Consider the following 19,819-nt stretch of genomic DNA (forward strand, 5'->3'; position numbering starts at 1 on the left):
GACCTTTCTGTAGGAAACCACCCACAGTTTCTGCCAGATACATGAAGTATTGTAGTAGGGTCTGAGGTGAATGATGACAACTGAAGTTAGGCCTTCAGTTTGGGCCATAAATATCAAAACTCAATAACTCAAAAACATGAGTGGCGCAAACATCTAAGCGTTGGCCCCAGCAGGCTCAAACCCCCCTTTACATGCATGCAGACGCATAGAAAGAACCGAAATTGCGAGTGTATTCTGTAGCATCCATATGGCTGCATGATGCGTGTGCACATAAACGGGAGTCGGATTCTGTACCATTCAGCTCATCAACAAACGCATGCGTACAGCTGTCCATGAGGGGCTCGCAGCACGATTAGTATTCATGACACTCCGCAACTATAGGGTGACCCCAAGAACAAGACATAACCGTTCTTACATAATGCTGCTTTAACATTCTACACGGTTTAAAGCAGATATATGATGCACAGTGCCAATTTTTAGGTGGTTGAATTCTATTACTTGTTAGCTACGTTAGCCATGCAGCTCCAGTAAAACTAAAGAAGCGGAATTCAGACACCAAACATGTCTTGACTTGAGATAAATTACTTTATTTTTTGCAAACCATTGTTTTTCCCGAAGACTCTCACTAACGACTCAGTCTTACTGTGTGTTTGGTCTCAGATTGGTTGCAGCAGATTGGTCAAACAGAAGTTAAGAGGCTGTAACGGCTGTCGTCACTGTGTTGTGCTGGAGAATAAAGCGACTGTTTTGGACATCGTGAACATTTGTGAACACGGTGTATTGATGGAGTAGAGGAGTGCAGGTGTTAAATTGGCTGGAAGAGCCATTCTACACCAGCTGAGTGAGTCACCGCTAACTGGCACATCGTTCGCACTTGAAAACATGCTTCCCTCTGGGCACTTAGCTACGCACACACACAAATACACACGGTGATGCTCTCCCTTCTCATTTTTGCACGTTCTTGATGTTCTCCTCCACTGTTTCTCTCTCACATTTGCTAGTAGTGCATTATTCTCCTTTGCTGTTACTTCTATATTTATCCTGCTCTCTTTCTCTCAGTAACAAGACTAATATAGGCCTGACTTTTAGATTCTTGCTGATCAGACACTAGTCTTAATGTGCCTTCCCCTATAGAAGAAGTGTATGTACTTGTATTTCCTTATATCCACAGTATACAGTGATGGGAAACAAGTATTCAGACATGTGTTTTTGATATCTAATATACTTCCAGAGCATATATCCACTTCAAATCTACAAACACATTGGCCCTTATTCATCAAAGTTGCACAGAAACATTTACATTTACGGCATTTGGCAGACGCTCTTATCCAGAGCGACTTACAGTTTGATCATTTGACACAGGTAGGCAACGGTAGTGTTAGGAGTCCTGCCCAAGGACTCTTACTGGTATAGTGTAGAGTGCTTACCCAGGTGGAGGATTGAACCCCCATCTACAGCAGAGAAGGCAGAGGTGTTACCCAGTATACTGTACTAACAAACCAGCAGAGCTTTCAGTGCAAATGATCAATGCGCTTCAGTGCATGAAAACAAGCACTAGCCTACCAGCTCCTTTGCATATCATATACATGAAGCACAGAGTAATTAATCCAGATGTTTTGGTTGGGAGCCAATAAAACAACAGCTTTCTGTGGCTCTGCAAGCTTTATAGTGTTAAAATTACGACCACTGGAAAGAAGAAAATGAGAAAAAAAAACATCTTCATGCTTTTTAACATGGTAGAGTGATATGATTGTGTGGAGTGATTATATATAAATATATATATATAAAAATGCTACTGTACATGAGATGCTTCTGCACTAGCTGGGTCTTGTATTGTTTAGTTTTTGGGTGGTTTCCAGAAAGAATAAAGTTAAAGATGACACATTTCTTTAATATTTTAAGCATAATTACCTTTTAATTCTATCTTTTATAGTTTCAAAATAATAAAAGAGGAAAAAGGCCTGAAGCAAAAGGGACACTGCATGTTTACTACTAAGTAATCCCCCCATCACAGCTTGTAAATGCTTTTTGTTTGAAATTTGCGTCACCTGGCATTTGCTAGTGATGATAGTGAACAAGCTAAAGCTCTAACAAGCTAATAAAGGCCTGAGACCTTGATAAAGTTATCTGAGAGCTCTCTCTCTTTTCTCTTTCCTTCTCTCAGTCTCTTTCTTTCTTTTTCTGTCTCTCTCTCTTCCTCTCTCTCTCTTTCTTCCTCTTTCTCTCTCTTTTTATTCTCTCTCTCTCTCTCTTCTTCTGTCTCTCCTTTTTTTCCTCTCTCTCATCCTCTTTCTCTCTCTCTTTCTCTCTCTCTCTCTCTCTTTTCTCTCTTTGTCTTTCCGTCTCTCTTTTCCTCTCTTTCTCGTTCTTCCTCTCTCTCTTCCGCTCTCTCATCTTTGTAGTTCTCTTCTCTCTCTCTTTTCTCTTTCTTTCTCTCAGTCTTTTTTCTTTTTCTCTCTCTCTCTTTCTTCCTCTTTCTCTCTCTCTCTCTCTCTCTCTCTCTCTCTCTCTCTCTCTCTTCTTCTGTCTCTCCCTTTGTTTCCTCTCTCTCATCCTTCTCTCTCTCTTCCTCTCTCTCTCTCTCTCTAATTGGAGGTCTATAGGTCTGATTTGTGTAGGAACAGAGCAGATTATTCCTGATCAGATTATAATCTTAATGTGCTGCATTTGTCAAACTCAGTTCTTTTCTTCCTCATTATTTATTTGTTTAATTTCTGTTCTGTCTTTCTGTTTTAGGTTATTTGCTCACTCTGTCTTTTCTCTCTACTTTTTTTCTCTAAGTCTGTTTCTGTCCATGCTCTCTCTCTCTCTCTCTCTCTCTCTCTCTCTCTCTCTCTCTCCCTCTCTCTCTCTCTCTCTCTCTCTCTCTGCTCCCTGCTGTGGTGGGGATTGGGGGATTGCGAGCTGTTCTGTGAGAGATCAGAGAGGTCCTATCTCTACCGCAGTGACATCACAGCATTTTTCACAGCACTTTGTGAAAAACTCTGGGCCAAAAAAATGAATCCCCTGCAGTGACTGATTCCATTTTGGGTTCGGCTTTCTACCAGAATCACGACGGGCAGGAGCGATCTGCTCGCTAGTTAGCAGTTACACGACTGCCAAAATATTTCCCAATAATTTCAGAATGTTGCTTAGATATACACACACTGGCCACGTTATAAGAAACACCTACCTTGTATGTCCACTCACTGGCCACTTGTTTGGAAACACCTACCATGTACTTCCACTCAATGGCCACTTTATTAGAAACACCTACGTTGTATGTCCCCTCTCAGTGAATCTCACTCAGTGTGTCTTCTGAGTTTTGTAAACAATGTTGAAAATGGTAATATGGACATTTCTGACAAAATTTAACTAACGATGTCCAGCGTGTGCCTCTCCACCATAAATGAATTATCAGAAATACTTTTTAGGACAAAACTTACTCAAATAAGAGATGCAATAAAATAAGGTCTGAGGCAGATCTGGCATCATATTCATAACCATTTCATGTAATAACTTTCTGTGAGGGATGCTTTGGATGTCTGGTTCCTATCACCACAACTTTGAGCTATTCTGAAGTTTCTCTAGAAATGAAACACTTTAGTCAAACCACTCGGAATGACTGTGTTTACATCTCACCGATTTACTTACGCTGAAATTTGGTGAAATTAAAAAATCAGTGGAATTTCCCTTTAGGTCTCAAGCACTGACCCTGTTATCATGCAGTATGACTTCTTTGGTCTGTTCAGAGTGGACCGAAGCTCACGTGGTGATCAGGGACTGTTTTTACTGGTGTAGTCTAATGTAATCAGCTCTTCTGTCGCCTGCGCTGTTTAGCAGGGTGTGTTTTACAGACTCAGGCTGTGCTGGAGACGCCGGCGGAGGGAGAGGGTGAGACGAGGCAACGCTAACGAGCCTCATGAATAACCATTATTAACAATCACAGCAGAGAGTCAGAGTCACACACACACTCGTTTACTGTGAGCGTCTTCGTCTCCAGTCATTTAGATTCACCCTCATGAAAACAGCATGCTGTGCTTTAATCTCTGTTTCTCTGTATCTCTCGATGTCTCTCTCCCTCTCTCACCTCTGTCTCTGTCTCTCTGTATTTCTCACTCTCTTTCTGCCTTTCCCTCCTTTGTCTCTCTCTCGCTCTCTCTCTTTGTATATCTCTCTCCCTCTCTCACCTCTGTCTCTGTGTATTTCTCACTCTCTTTCTGCCTTTCCCTCCTTTGTCTCTCTCTTTGTATATCTCTCTCCCTCGCTCTTTCTGTTTCTCTCTCCTCTTTCTCTGTCTCTTTCTCTTATCTCTCTCCTTTCTATGTCTCTTCTCTTCCCTTTCTCTATCATCTCTCTCTCTATCTCTTTCTCTCTGTCTCTCTCTCTTTCATGTTATGTCTCTCTCTTTCCCTCTCTCACTTGTCTTGTTTCTCTTTTTGTCTTTCCCTCTTTTGTTTCATCCTCTCTCACTTTTGCTCTCTTACTCTCTGTATTTTTCACTTGTATCTCTCTTTTCTCTTTCTCTTCCCTCTCTCTATGTCTCTCTCTCTTTCATCTTATGTCTCCATCTTTCCCTCTCTCGCTTGTCTTGTCTCTCTTTCCGTCTTTCCCTCTTTTGTCTCTCTCTTTCTGATTTTCCCTTTTGTCTCTCTCTCTCTGTATACCTCTCTCCCTCTTTCTTTGTTTCTCTCCTGTCTCTCTCTTACTCTGTATTTCTCTCTTATATATCTCTCTCTTCTTTCTCTTTCTGTTCCCTTTCTATGCTTCTCTCTCTCATATCTATCTCCTCTCCCTCTCCCTGTCTCGCTTGGCTTCTCTCTCTCTCGCCTTATATCTCACTCTGGGTGCCTTAATAAGCTGGTTAATGAGTGTGTTGATGGGCTAAAGGTGGGCCGGTCAGCGGGAGAGAGGGAGACGCTGATTAAGTAGGAGAAGAGAGACAGACGGCTCAATGCCGTGTCGCTCTGAAAGCCTGCAGAGAGAGCTAGAGAGACAGAATGCTGTGTGTGTGCAGCAGTGTAGGTAGACAGTGTAGGGCTGATGTCTAGGAGGCATTTCTGGTAGTTTTAATCAGAATAATATCTGGCATTTTTAAGGGCTTTGGACTTCTATTGAAGGGGCAGAGCAGTAGCCCGCGGTTGTGGTCAATACAAGACCTCAGACATTCCAGAGTTTTTCTGAAACTAGGCTCCACTTCAGTTGTACCAGCTATTCAGAGGTTTTAACGGCTTGGTTCAGGTGTGTTGGGAGCTGGGATGGAGCAGGAATGCGGACTGGTTGGTGGACTGCCCTACGTGAAGGAAAAGTGTCAGGATAAAAACATATATTGCCTAATAAACATCTTTTAAATGTTAAGGATGTTTCATTTCAGTATATTATACCTTAACGTGCTCTTTACAGGTTTTAAAGGAGAAATCCACCAATTTAAAAAAATTCTACATAATCAAATGGAGGAAATGTTCCAAGTCATTCAGTGTGGTTTGGTGTGAAATACTTCTAGAAAAACGTACAGACTTGCCATTTGTTTAGTTTAGAGACTTTTATTTTGGATCCTACTATATAGAAAACATGAATGTATGGCAATAGAGCATATAGGACATGAGAGATGAGATGAACTAGCACACCTAAAGGCTAAACTTGTGTGTATGTGTGCTCAGACTACATGTCCTCACAATGATAGGATAACATGACATTCTTGCTCAAGTGAGGACCAGCAAAAAAAAAGAACAGGTGTTGTTTTCATCATCGAACTAAAAGAGCAGAAAAATGGCCTTTTGGAGCCCAAGCTTAAGGTTAGGGTTAAGTTTAGGTGTAGATGTAGTATTAATTGGCTACAGTAATACAAAAATCAATAGAAATCAATCAAAGTCCTCACTAGTAATGTAAGACAAACATATGTGTGGGTGCGTGTGTGTATGTTTATGTGTCTTGCTTTGAGCAGCTCTATGACAGTGTGACAGGTTTGGCCTGACAGGTTGGCACTGTAGACACATCAGACACACTGTGAGCCTGTGAACGAGTCATTGATGTATCTCTCTGGAGATCCGGGAAAAGTGTGTGTGTGTGAGTGTGTCTGTCTGTCTGTCTGTCTGGCTGTATTTCTCTGTGTATCTCTCTATCTTGTCTGTTGCATCAAAACCCCCTTTTTTATTTTTTTACACCATTTGAAGACTTTTTACACTACCTGAACATGGTGAATTTCATTTCATGTGTTTTCAGAAATGAACCAACAGTAATGGAATATTACATAGCATCCTTCCAGTAGAGATGGTACCAATCCAGCATCGATAGCAAGTTTAAGAGGGACTTTGTCATCCCAAGCCTCTGTAACTGTACAGTAGAACGAAACAACATTCCTAAAGGCCTCAATGCAACATGCACCCACAATGTGTACTTACAGGACCACACAGTACAAGTCGGGATGCCTACAGCTCTGTTAGACAAGACCAGAATGGCAGTGGCGCAGGCAGAAATAAAATTTTGAGTAGGCCTGTGTAAAAGTGGGTAGATCGATACAATTTCTAAACTCCCTAGATGTCCAAAATGTCATAACATCAGGATATCACCTGATGCTGACAGCAGTGCAGTCACCACCCTATCTACTTCAACGCTTGATGATACAAAACAATAGCAAGACAGTTTATACATCAACCAGAATACCGGATTCACTTAGATACAACCAACAGTGAAACACCCTTCACTGTAAAGCAAATGTCCACTCACTGCTCCCCAACTTTTGCCCAATGAAGACAACATAACCAAGCAAAAATCAATAGATATGTACAAAAACAAGGAAAGCAAACATAAAAAACCTAACCCTAATCATCCCAGGCTAAAGCATACTGAACAATAGGTATGGAAAATGTTATAGTGGTATAATGTAGTGGGTAACACCAGTGCCTCCCATGCTGCAGACTGGGGTTTGATCCCCCTAGACAGGCACCTTACGCTATACCAATAAGAGTCCCTGGGCAAGATTTCTAACACCTTTGCTTACTTGTTTATAAAATAATCAAAGTTGGATTAGATGGATTAGAGTGTCTACCATTAATGTAAATGGAAATCTTTAAGGACCATTTATGTCCTGCCTTACCTTTGAAATAGATGTTTTTGGCTTTGTAAATGGGTAGAAAATAGCATACTGTAATCTATCGGTGCCAGGATCTCACTTTTACAGATCCCCCAGGTACATATTTTCACCACAGCTGGGGTTTTAAATTGTGCTATAGTGGTGGTGGAGGGGCAGGGAGTTAATATATGCTATGATATTACTGGTTAATATAATAAATGTTCCCAACCCCTGATACACAGTGATGTAACCAAACATCAGTAGGTGTTTAGAGGCCATGTCTTTATACTTTTACCAAAGATTACAGAGAAACAAGTATTGGTAAAATGGTAAAATGAATTGTGTTTAATATGACAGACGACATCAACTAACAAGAGCATACGTACATAAAGCATACATTTTGAAAGCAGGTTGACTTTAAATAGGTTCTTCACACTCACATATCTCATTTACAAAAATTGTTCTCAAAAGAACCGTCCACTACAAGGTTTTGTGGGAACCAAAAGTGGTTCTTCTACAACTCTAAAAGTTGGGACAGTAGTTAAAATGCAAATAAAAACAGAAATATCAAAAACAGTACAAAGACACAATATTTGATTTTCCATATCAGCTTTATTGTGTTTTTGTAAATATACATTCATCCTAAAATTGATGCCGGCAACACATTCCAAAAAGTTAGGACAGGAGCGATTTAAGACTAGAAATATTGGGCCATATCTATCTTAGCAGCAAACAGTCAAATTGTAAAATGACGGTTTCACAGTTTTATGATACATCAGTTCCATCTTTGGGGAATCTGTACCATCAAACTCACATCTGGTAGGAGTGTATAAATTTCACATCATTCTACCTTCTTAAAATGACTGAGATGTGATGTTTATTTCACAGGTTATTCTTTTCAGAAGTCGTAATTTTAACACTATAAAGTTGGTCAGTAGGGGGAGCAGTGTACTCACTGATCAAACTCAAACTTTGCCTTGAATGCTGTTGTTTTTATTGAAACATCAGCATGAATCAGGGCGTGCTTCATGTAAATGGTATGTAAATGAGGTGCTGGTAGGCTGGCGCTTGATTTCACGCACTAACTGATTCAGCATTTGTGCTCAAATCTCCGCTCATCTCATGCCATACAAACGTTTCATGAATCAGACGCAGAGTAGCTAGTACGTCATTAAAAGAGGCCAAATCTGCACTTCTTTACCCAATGTTGATGAAAAATTAAATGTTTAGAAAACATTTTTAAAGAGGTGATGCAATCATGCTTAAATATAAAAAGAGCATCCTGGAAAGACCTAGTCCTTAAGGATGGGTGGAGTTTGATGAGTATTGACAAATTTTTATTAAACACTGTCCATCACTGCATCCACAAATGCAAGTTAAGACTGTACTATGCACAGTGATAGGTCAACAGTGACCAATAATGCTGGTGTATTCTCTGGCCTTGAGCTCAACTGAAATAGACTGATGCACAGAGGAAATGTATATTGTGTTTTAGCATTTCACGTACACTGGCCCAACTATTTTCGAATCAGTTTTTTATATACATAACCTCAGCTCTTAAAAAACATTAGGACGGTTGGTGAAATGCTAATAAAAACAGAAAGCAGTGATAGTAAATCAAATTTTGTGTTGGTAAATATACACTCATTCCAAATTTGTTGTCTGCAACATGTGGAAGTCTATAGCTGCACAACTGTATGGGGCCTTTGTTGTCATATTTTGCACTTCATAACACGCCACAGGTTTTCTATGGGAGACTGAACTGCAGGCAGGACAATCTCGCACCACATTCTCTGATTACGCAGCCACACCGCTGTAACACGTGTAGAATGTGACTATCCATCATGTTGAAATATGCATGAAAGTTCCTGAAAAAGACGTCATCTAGAAGGCAGCATATGTTGCTCCAAAAGTAATACACCCCCATGGATTTTGAACTTTATACTGGTAACAATCTGGATGGTCCCTTTCTTCTTTGGACCAGAGAACATCATTAAACTGTTTATTTGGACATATTTTTTTGCCAGGCCTGGACTCATCCTTGCCCATAAGGAATTAGGCCTTTCCTGAATGCTCCTTTTATACCCAGACATGAATGCATTACCTGTTAGATGTTTTTTGAACTGTTGCAGTGTTCAAAATGAATATGAATGCAGGCTTCAATTTCAGAACGTTTGTATATTTTTTATTATTGAAAGTGAGAGAAACACCCCCACACACAGACACAGCTACTCCAGTGGTTTCTGTTTTCTATGTTTTTTTATCAGTAATTTCAAATTACGCTAATCTCATCCCAGCTTGTGCCTGTCCTCCGGCTTTTGAGCGTAATTAAAGATCTAAAAATATCAAACTCCTCCAAGACCTAATTAACCCGAAGACTGTGCTCTGTGTGTGTAAGTGTGTGTGTGTGAGTGTGTGTGTGTGAGTGTAATGGTGTGTTTGGATGACTCTGACATTTGCACAGTTTCATTGACTCTTCGACCACATTATTTTGTTCTACCAAATGCTAAAGACCCGTAAGGTGATAAGAAAAGTGCACATTATGTCAGTTTGATTATGTCAAGAAATCGATCCAGTGACACTTTTTTTCTAGAACGCTGTCAAAAGATGTGTAAAACCTGATGAACCAAGACAAATTTACAAATACACTGAGACGACTGAATTCAATTTACAGCTGTTGTTCTATAGGTGCTTTCCAGAAAAGCAGCACCAGGGTTCCGCACTGGGCTGTGTTGTGTTGCTTCCTAGTCGATATTTGACATGATTTGAAAGGACTTTTGTGTTGTTGTTGTTGCAGTTTTTCCAGATTGATATTTTCTCGCTTGCTGTTGAGAAGGGCTCCGAGCTAAGCTCACGACTCATCTGGGTCGTCCGCTGCACATGTTCACCTGTGAGTTTCCAGCTGCTTTAACAACACTACCAAAATAATACAAAAGCAATTGACTCAATTCTGGGAAGTCCCACCTCTCTTAGTTACTGTTGAGATGTCTGTCATAACAGAAAGTTCAGTTGCAAAAAGGGAAATGCAGAAACACAGAGAAGAAACCTCTGAAAACATTTTGTTATTCAAAAATAAACTGACTTTACTAGATGTTCAGTGCTGCATTGTGGAAATATTGTAGCAACCTGCTGCTGCCTGGCGCTGGCCTCTAGATGCTTGTAGGAGCCTCAAGAGGCTCATGGGAGGCGCACCCCCTCCAAAAATGAGATTAAATGTTATTAATGTTGTTGTTGTTTGTCAGTTAAAGGTATGTGGTATGTGTTTATTGTGAGGGTTGGTGGTCACCGTGGAGGGTGAATGCTGTGGCTAGTGGTGACCTCTACCATGGGTTCATGCTTGTATATGTGCTTTTCTGCTCTGGTGTTTAAAAAAGAGCACTTCTCGTGGTGGAATCATGGCCTTCCCATAGTCTCTACATCAACCCTACAATATGTATAGAGGCAGTGTGCAAAATACCCACTGGTATTCAGGGGGTCCCGTGCTGGCTAGGTTCTCCAGGGTTGGCTGGCTGCTAACATACTTTCCATAGCTCTGCTGGTGCTAGCTATAACTGTGGCAAAATGTTTGGTTTAACATGGAAATATCATGTTTCTAGTTTCATATTGGGGTCTTCTGGGTCTCCTCTTGTGCCTTTGGTTTAAGAAACGGGTATAAATTCACTCTTTCCACCAAACTCTTGGGAAAGTTTTCAGGTTTTCAGATATCCTGGGCATGGTTGCAGTTACTAGGCTATGAAGGACCAATTTCATGAACCAATAAGCAACAGCGCCACCCTATAATATATAGATAAGAATATCAAAGATAGAAGCTCTGTGTTTTGTGGGTGAAGCAGGTCTGAAAAGTTACCTTTTCCTGAAATTGTATTTATAATTTTTATGACAAATTACAAGCAGTATAACATCATAATAAGTTTTCTTTCCAAAAACACACAGAATTTTTATTTTGGCGGTCCAAGAGGTTAATTGGGCAGTTCCAGACCCCCGAGGACCCCTTGTATTTCACACTTTGGCTAAATATTTGGAAACCATTTGTACATGAACCAGAGGGAAGTCTTTTAGCCAGAAGCTGCTAGTAGTGCTGAAGCTAACACTGAAGCTAAGAGAACTTTTTCTTATTTTTCTATTGTCTCTAATGTTATTTCTTTAAAAAAAAATGTTCTTCGAGGGTTCTTTAGTAAAGGGAATGGTTCTGTTTACAACCATGAAAAAAAAGTTTCTATATAGAACCATATGCAACACCTTCTCCATCAATCTGAAGGAGCATTTCATTGTGCAAACAATCACTTAAGCAACAATCACTTACTAAAGAACCCTTGAAGGACGATCTTTTTGTAGAGTGTATTATTAGGCATTATATTAAAATGAGTGTTAGCAAATACACTAACGAAGATAAAGTTTAGCTTACTTTAGAGCTGCTTGTTAATAGAATCTGACTCATTTACTGCCGCTGCCGTTCTCACTGCAGGTTTTTCCTTCATTTGACTGAGTAAATAGTGATTAGAAATGACTGTTTATTTACTGAATTCAACATATTGAGGGGGGACATAAAACATGGCCTGTGCATAAGTTATTTTTTCCAATACGTTTAACAAATAAATAGAAATTGTGCACTAAATACCATTTTTAAGTTAGTTATAGCTTTTTTTTAAACCATTTTCACTTCAAATTAACAAAACATGTCATTTGTCCAGGGACTTCTAAATCTTTGCATACAACTGTGTGCATGTATTTGAAAATATGGCACATGATTCCATAAAAATGGACTATTCAGCTTACACAGAGTGGCGGAATGAAGGGCTACGATGTGCTGCTGTCTCTACTTAAAAGAATAAATTTAAATGAATAAAAAATGGTCAGGAATTGTTCATGATATATTTATTCAACATAAAATGATATGTTACTATTTCACAAATAATTGCTGTATTGTTAAGGCTTGTCTGCATTGTCAGCCAAGAGTGCGTAGTGCCCTCTGCATCTTTGCTATAGTTGTTAAATAGAAGACCTTTACATGCAATTGACACTTTTTAACCTAGTTTTTCCCCAACTTAGTCATTGCTAATTCCCACCTGAAGTTTAAGGCTAGCACATGCTTCCTCTGAGACCACCACATCTTTTCAAACCACGGTTTTGGCTAGCACCACACTGATTGAAGCAAAAGGGAGGACTATTCTCCCCACCCAGAGCGAGCGAGACCAGTGATGCTCTTTACAGATACCACTGGGGATTGAACCCCTGATTTGTTGATGATAATGCCCAGGAGCCCCATTGATATGTTTCTTGTCGAATTGCCAATCAGCAGCAACCATGATCAAGAAAGGAACTAATCCATCTTTCAAAAAAGACGGTGCTTCTCATTAAAGCAGCACTTTCCAATCAGTAAAGGCCTTGATGAGCCACTTTCACAGCAGTCATCCTGAGGACTGAGGCTGGTTATTAGCATTTAAAACCAGAACCGTGCTGTGAGCTCAGTGGTGACTCCAGATCGTGTATTGATCTTGGCTGTTATGCTGCTTTGAGAGGTTTTAATGAGAAGCATAGGCACATGTTTTCAATGGGAGACAGGTCTGGACTGAAGACAGACCTGTCCAGCACCCACTCTCTTTGATACGCATGTGCAGAATGCGGTTTGCTAACGTTAACGTGCATGGACGTCTCTGAAAAAGACGTCATCTAGAAGGCAGCATATGATGTTCCAAAATGTGCATAATTCTTTCAGCATTAATGTTGCCTTCACAGATGTGCAAGTTACTTATCTAATGGGTGCACTAATACACCCCCTATACCATGACCTTGCTTTTGAACTTTACACTGGTAACAATCTGGATGGTCCTTTGCTTCTTTGGCCTACAGAATGTGATGTCCATTGTTAAGCTATTGAATCATTTGCTGATGTAAGTCCTTATCACTAAGGCACAGTTGTCCAATCTATAAAATCCTGAGCCTCTTTCACAGCAGTCGTCCTGGGTATGAGTGGAGCAGGTTGTTAGCATCTAAAACAAAAATCATGGCGTGAGCTCAGTGGTGACTCCAGTCCGTGTATTGATTGCAGCCGTTATGCTGCTGTGAGTGGTTTTAATGAGAAGCGTAGGCACAGTGGTTAAGAAACGTGGTCTTTCTTCTCGTCCAGATGTTGGTGCTCATCAGTAGACGCAGGCTGAGTCAGACAAAAAGCTGCTCCAGTGGATCATGAAAGGAGCCCCCCTCCCATCCTCGTCCCACTGCAGAGGCAGCGCAGGAGCCTCCACTGTACCAGTGTCTTAATGAAAGGGTTTTCCTTCAGTCTGCAGCATCTCAATGTGACCTATTTCTCCTTTTGATCTCCAAACAGGGAGGAAACACACTTGGCTTGCTGTTTCTCAACACTGTCTAAGAGTATCTAGTAGTTCATAATTATGCAAACAGCTCGATTACTTTGTCATTTTGAAATGAGGTGGTTTTTTGTGGTCATGTTGGTGGTCAAAATTTGAAACTTGACATGTGTCATGAGCAGCTAGCCAAGGAACTGGAAAGAGATAATACAGCAAATACACCGATCAAGCATAACATTATGACCACCTCCTTGTTTCTACGCTCATTGTCCATTTTATCAGCTCCACTTACTATATAGGTGCACTTTGTAGCTCTACAGGTTACAGACTGTAGTCCATCTGTTTCTCTGATACTTTGTTAGCCCCCTTTTACACTGTTATTCAGTGGTCAGGACCCCCATGGACCCTCACAGAGCAGGTACTATTTGGGTGGTGGATCATTCTCAGCACTGCAGTAACACTGATGTGGTGGTGGTGTGTTAGTGTGTGTTGTGCTGGTCTGAGTGGATCAGACACAGCAGTGCTGCTGGAGTTTTTAAACACCTCAGTGTCACTGCTGGACTGAGAATAGTCCACCAACCAAAAATATCCAGCCAACAGTTTCCTGTGGGCAGCGTTCTGTGACCACTGATGAAGGACTAGAGGATGACCAACACAAACTGTGCAGCAGCAGATGAGCTATCGTCTCTGACTTTACATCTACAAGGTGGACTGACAAGGTAGGAGTGTCTAATAGAGTGGACACAGTGTTTAAAAGCTCCAGCAGCACTGCTGTGTCTGATCCACTCGTACCAGCACAACACACACTAACACACCACCACCACGTCAGTGTTACTGCAGTGCTGAGAATGATCCACCACCCAAATAGTACCTGCTCTGTGAGGGTCCATGGGGGTCCTGACCACTGAATAACAGTGTAAAAGGGGGCTAACAAAGTATCAGAGAAACAGATGGACTACAGTCTGTAACTGTAGAACTACAAAGTGCACCTATATAGTAAGTGGAGCTGATAAAATGAACAATGAGCGTAGAAACATGGTGGTGGTCATAATGTTATGCCTGATCGGTTTAGATTCAAATCAGACCACACTGCTGTCAAACACACAACATAGGTGTTTCCAGGGTGAAACTGGAATTTGAAAGATGGTGGGACTCACTGAGTTTACTAAACTTATAGCTAGCTAGGATACAGGGATGACTTTGGTAGCTATCTAGGCACTCAGCCACAAGTTAGCCTACACCATACTCATAATAGGCCAGCTAGCTAGCTAGCATGGACACATAATCTGGTAAACAAATTTGGACATCATGAAGGCTGAGTTTAAGTTACGATCGCAGCATACATAGGCACCAAATACAACAGAGCATTGCGTCATTGGTCCTCCCAGAACTAAAGTTGGTGGGGCACTGCCCCCTACTCCTTGTACAAACATCCCGAAAACATCTTCGATAGTGAAAGTGCATTGAACAGTTTTAAACATGCAGGGTCATTACAGCAACCCAGTGTTGTTTTCCACCTTTGGTTTGGCATGTTGGTCTTCTGGCAGGCAAAAACACCAAACAGCATGAGGCTTAGCTGACTTAATTTTGCATTTTTGTTGGATTTTATATTAGGAAATGAATTTGTTTCATGGCCAAAGCACAAATGTACTGAAGAACACTTTTTTCTGTTCCTTTATTCAACAAAGATTAAGCTTCAAGTCTCACCGTATCTCTGTATTTACTTCTGCGTCCACTTCTAAAAGACAATAACCAAACGAAAATGTGAGTAAACAGTTTGTCTTGGTTCTTTTGCATATGGTTACCCAGATTACAGGACTGTGTTACTGGCACAGGCCTATTGTTTTGAAATCATTTTGTTTTCACATGATCACATATTAATTATGAAGTAATCACCACCCCCCCAACACACAGCTCTGTTATCTCAGGAAAACAGTGTTATCTCTAATAATGGCATAAATAACTCAAGAGCTTGAGAGAACAAATAAAGTGAATGTTATCTAAGCCACGTATCCTCCTGGATCGCAGGGGGTGCTAGAGCTTATCCCAGCAGTCATTGGGTGGAAGGCAGGAAAGACCCTGTACAGGTCACCAGTCCATCCCAGGGCAGACACACAGACATATACATTCACACCAAAGGGGGCAATCCAGTTGGCCGGGCTGAATGCCATTGGACTGAGCGGAAACCGCAGCACCCAGAAGAAACCCACATGGGGAGACCATGCAAACTCCACAGGAAAAGGACCACAGTCACTCGGCTGGGGAATCAAACCCAGGCCCTTCTTGATGGGAAAACGATGTAAACAAAATAAATAAACCCATAATCTTTTAGGACCTCCGTACCTTCTATTCTGTCTCTATTCTGGCTTTCAGCTCTGATCAAGAAAGAACAACTGTTAATAATCAAGCTATCATCATGTTACAGGGTGAAGAATAGTATAATATAATAATTAAGGATGTATATACATGTGTGTGCGTGTAGGTTCCTCAGGACGAGTGGGGGGGCTACCCTGGGGGTAAAGATGAGGAGATCCCTTGCCGGCGGATGAGAAGCAGCAGCTATGTGAAGGCCATGGGGGACGAAGAGAGCGGAGACTCGGACGGCAGCCCAAAGAATTCACCGCAGAAAAGCATGCGGCCTGGCGGCCTCATCAAACCTGTGCTGCAGAGGCAGCTGTCTGACCAGAGGTGAGTCCAGGCATCATCCACTTGCTCTCTGGGAAGACATGCTAAGGGTCAAAAAGAGAGCTTTGAGTTCCACTTTCTTTAGAAATCCTACCTAGATGACCTACAGATGATCAAATTGAGCATGATGATCAAAACAACTATATGGTGATTATCAACAACATTAGGGTTGAGACTTTGGAATGAGGTTAGGGTTAGAGGGTTAGTTAATACCCACTCAGATTTCTTTACAGTTGTGCTGATAGGAACCAGTGGGTCGAAATGTCTACAACACAAATATAGCCATTTTATTTAATATCCAAAACCACCAGTGAACCGACTCTGAGTTTCTATACTGTACAGTTAATGATGGCAAAATAGTGGAAAATCTGAAAACATAGATTTTCTTTAGTGACACTTTCTCTATACTGCACCCTGTCTGTACCTCTGCACCTTTAATGTATTAAAATACATATATATATATATATATATATGTATATGCTATAGGCCAAAACCTTCTCAAAACTATGGTAAAATCTCATACATCGGAGAGCATGTTTATTTTCTGTGAGGGAGCTTTTAGAGACATTAAACTCTTCAGATTTCTGGTTCCTATCACCATCAGTGTGAAGTGGTACCAGCTTTTGAAGTGGAACTGGCATTTTCTGGCATTAGGTAAAGTCTTTGGCCAAAGGCCAAGAACACCACTGCTGGCTTCCTGAGAGTGCGTTTCAGCCACTCTGACGCAGTCGTGGAGGCCTCTGAAGTTCACTTGGCTCCCGACCATGCAAGGTTTATGGAGTGTTTTTGCAATAATGCACATTGACCTCCACTTTATTAGAAACACCTACCTTGTACTTCCAATCATTGGCCACTTTATTAGAAACACCTCCCTTGTACTTCCACTCACTGGACACTTTATTAGGAATACCTACCTTGTACTTCCACTCACTGGGCCACTTTATTAGAAACACCTACCTTATACTTCCACTTATTGGCCACTTCATTAGAAACTCCCACCAATGCCCGCCCACCTGTACTGTCTATGTACCAGAAAGGTGGAGCTACAGAATAAAGGAAAGAAGAAGGGTTAACAAATTGGCTAGTGAGCACACATGCGACACTGTTAGAAGATTTCATGTCCTTATCAGATAAAAACTGACACGTACCAAAGAGGCAGTAATAAAAAACAGCCATTGAGGCTTTTGCAGACTCCAAGATGCGACAATGAAGTCCAACTGTATACAGCCACTCGCTGGCCACTTTATTAGAAACACCTACGTTGTATTTCCACTCACTGACCACTTTGTTAGAAAGACCAACCTTATACATCCACTTACTGGCCACTTTATTAGAAACACCAACCGTATGCAGCCACTCGCTGGCCACTTTATTAGAAACACCTACCTTGTAGTTCCACTCACACGCCACTTTATTAGAAACACCAACCTTGTACGTCCACTCACTGTCACTCTTTGCTACAGCAATCATAGGTCAGTTTCTGACCACAGAATGCTGTTAACCAGACATTGGTGTCATTATTAGGTTGAGAGTGGTTTGCCACCCAAAATATCCTGCCAAGAGTGGCTCTGTGGACAGAAACTTACCATTGAATAAGTGCTAGAGGATGAAACTATGCGTCAGTAGGTCTACAGCAGTCTTCAAATCTGGACCTTGAACCCAGTTTCTGGATCTGTATCTACTGGTGGTTAACTGACCTGTTGATGTGACTGATTGGCCAGCTAGTGTCATACATACCAGCGCTTACAAAATCCAGGACCAGAAGCTGGATTTGAGATCCTCAGGGCTACAGTCTGTACACCAGTCTAGTGGAACTAAGGGATGGGTTTCTAATGAAGTGGCCAGGATCGTGTAGCTGAATAATGCAGAGTTCAGAAGCTGCACGTTAGAATTGAAGGTGTAAATCAACCGCTTTGACTGGAAGAGTCTAGAAGAACATCATGATCCAAGCACAGTGCCTGGGGTCAAAACACATTAATATATTAATATGTGAACTTAATATTAAGCGTAAGATGTATGAGCTCTAAGATTGTCTTGCTGCGGTCAGTTTGTGTACTTTTCTGGCAGAGTGCAGGACACTGTGTCGATTGTTTGATTGTTTTATGAGTTTTATGCATCATTCACTCCATTCATAATTTATATTACATGTTGCTAGGCAACAGTGGACTCCCATTGTGATGTAATAGTGGGACAATGTTGTAACCTTAGTGCTGGAATGCCATTTCCCCGGCGACTAGATTGTGGAGGCGGAACAATCCATCACACACTGAACTGCAGCCCCAGATGATGAATTTCATTCCCAAACACAGTGTATCTATTTAAAGCAACGTAGCATAATTAAGGATTTCATAATTATTTAGACACCATAGACAAGTATTTCATGTCATATTCTTCAGATTTAAATAAACACAGGCATGCAAAAGGACTCATAAATGTATTATAGTAATGTATTAAAATAAATTTATGAAAATTAAAGTCAATTTTATACAGAAACAAAAGGTCAAAATGCAGTATTGCCCTCAAAAATGAGATTAAAGGGCCCATATTCTACGTTTTCTTGTATTGTTTTCTTCCCTGAGAGGTGAGCTCATGGCATTTGAATGTTTTTATCTACCAAAATCAGTCATAATTTATTGTACATTTTCCAACCTCTGTTTTTCTCTCATAATAGACCTTTTTTCACAGTCACTGCATCGTCGCTTCAGCTGTAAATAGTAGCATTATCGAACTTCCCCCTGCACCGTTTAACAGAGCGGCAATAGAGGGTCGCCGGTTTTTAGCCTCCCTCAAAAATCTCATTTCAGCCTCAATGCAGTTAATATTAGAGCAGTTGGCACGTCTGATAGCTCCTCCAACACCCTTCGCGTCTGCCGCTGTGGATTCTGTTTACTGGTGGGCGGAGCTCAGGCCGAGCCCGGTAAACGGAGTACACTGCGGCAGACGACTGTCGAAGTTGAACATTTTTAAACTTGATCGAGTGGAAACTTGTGTAAGGCTATTTGGTTGAATTATTGGTGCATTTAGGAACACAGCAATGATTCCGGGCAGTATCAGCCATTATTTACAGTGTTTAACACTACTATTTACTCTTCTGCATTAACGAACAGGGAAGTGTGAAAATGGTCTATGAAACAGGCCGTTTTCGTTACTGTGCCTTTAAGACTGATATATGTAAATGACCTCTGTCCTTATATGAAAAGCAGCCCAGGCTGAAACACTTTAGCATGAGTGGGTGGAGCTTAGCTCCTATATGCTAAATAGGCATCTCCAAAATTGTAATTTTACAGGAAAAGTAAAATGTTCTTAAAATGTAATGGAAGTTCATTTTATGCTTATTTTTGTAGGATTTCTATTCTTCCATTCACCATAGGGTTTTCACCCAATTATGTAGAAAAATGAAAATGGAGAAAAACATTTTTTTTCTGTATCAACAATACGTAAATGTAAATGTGAGTGGTCCGTTTTGAAACCGTGTTCGCATAGAACAGGAGTCGGCCACCCAAATGTTAAGAAGAGCCATTTTAAATAAAAATCAAACCACCTTGGATGTCACAACTTTTTATATCCATTTTACTATCTTGTCTGTAAATGTGTCTCAGTATGTGCTAATGTACTAGTTCAGGCTAAAAATATAATATAAATGAAAACGCAGACTTACTTTGCTCTGCTTTAAGCTTTAGCCCAGCTATAGCTGCTTTTCTAGAATCTCTGGCAGGAAACCTTTTCTCAAAAGTAGAACAGTTTCGTGTAAAATGTTTCTGAACGTTTGACTTTT

At 40.8% G+C, this 19,819-nt stretch overlaps 1 protein-coding gene across 1 annotated transcript in view; it reads left to right on the forward strand.

The window, feature by feature from the left end:
- The window catches only part of dlgap2a (discs, large (Drosophila) homolog-associated protein 2a), a 404,743-nt gene that overhangs the window by 291,841 nt on the left and 93,083 nt on the right, over positions 1–19,819 (forward strand). The window contains exon 10 of the mRNA XM_036593314.1: positions 15,842–16,047. Coding sequence (XP_036449207.1) covers positions 15,842–16,047 — 206 coding nt within the window. The remainder of the gene's footprint in view (positions 1–15,841; positions 16,048–19,819) is intronic.

This window comes from Colossoma macropomum, unplaced genomic scaffold (genome assembly GCF_904425465.1).
Source record: "Colossoma macropomum unplaced genomic scaffold, Colossoma_macropomum, whole genome shotgun sequence".
NCBI classification, from domain to species: domain Eukaryota; kingdom Metazoa; phylum Chordata; class Actinopteri; order Characiformes; family Serrasalmidae; genus Colossoma; species Colossoma macropomum.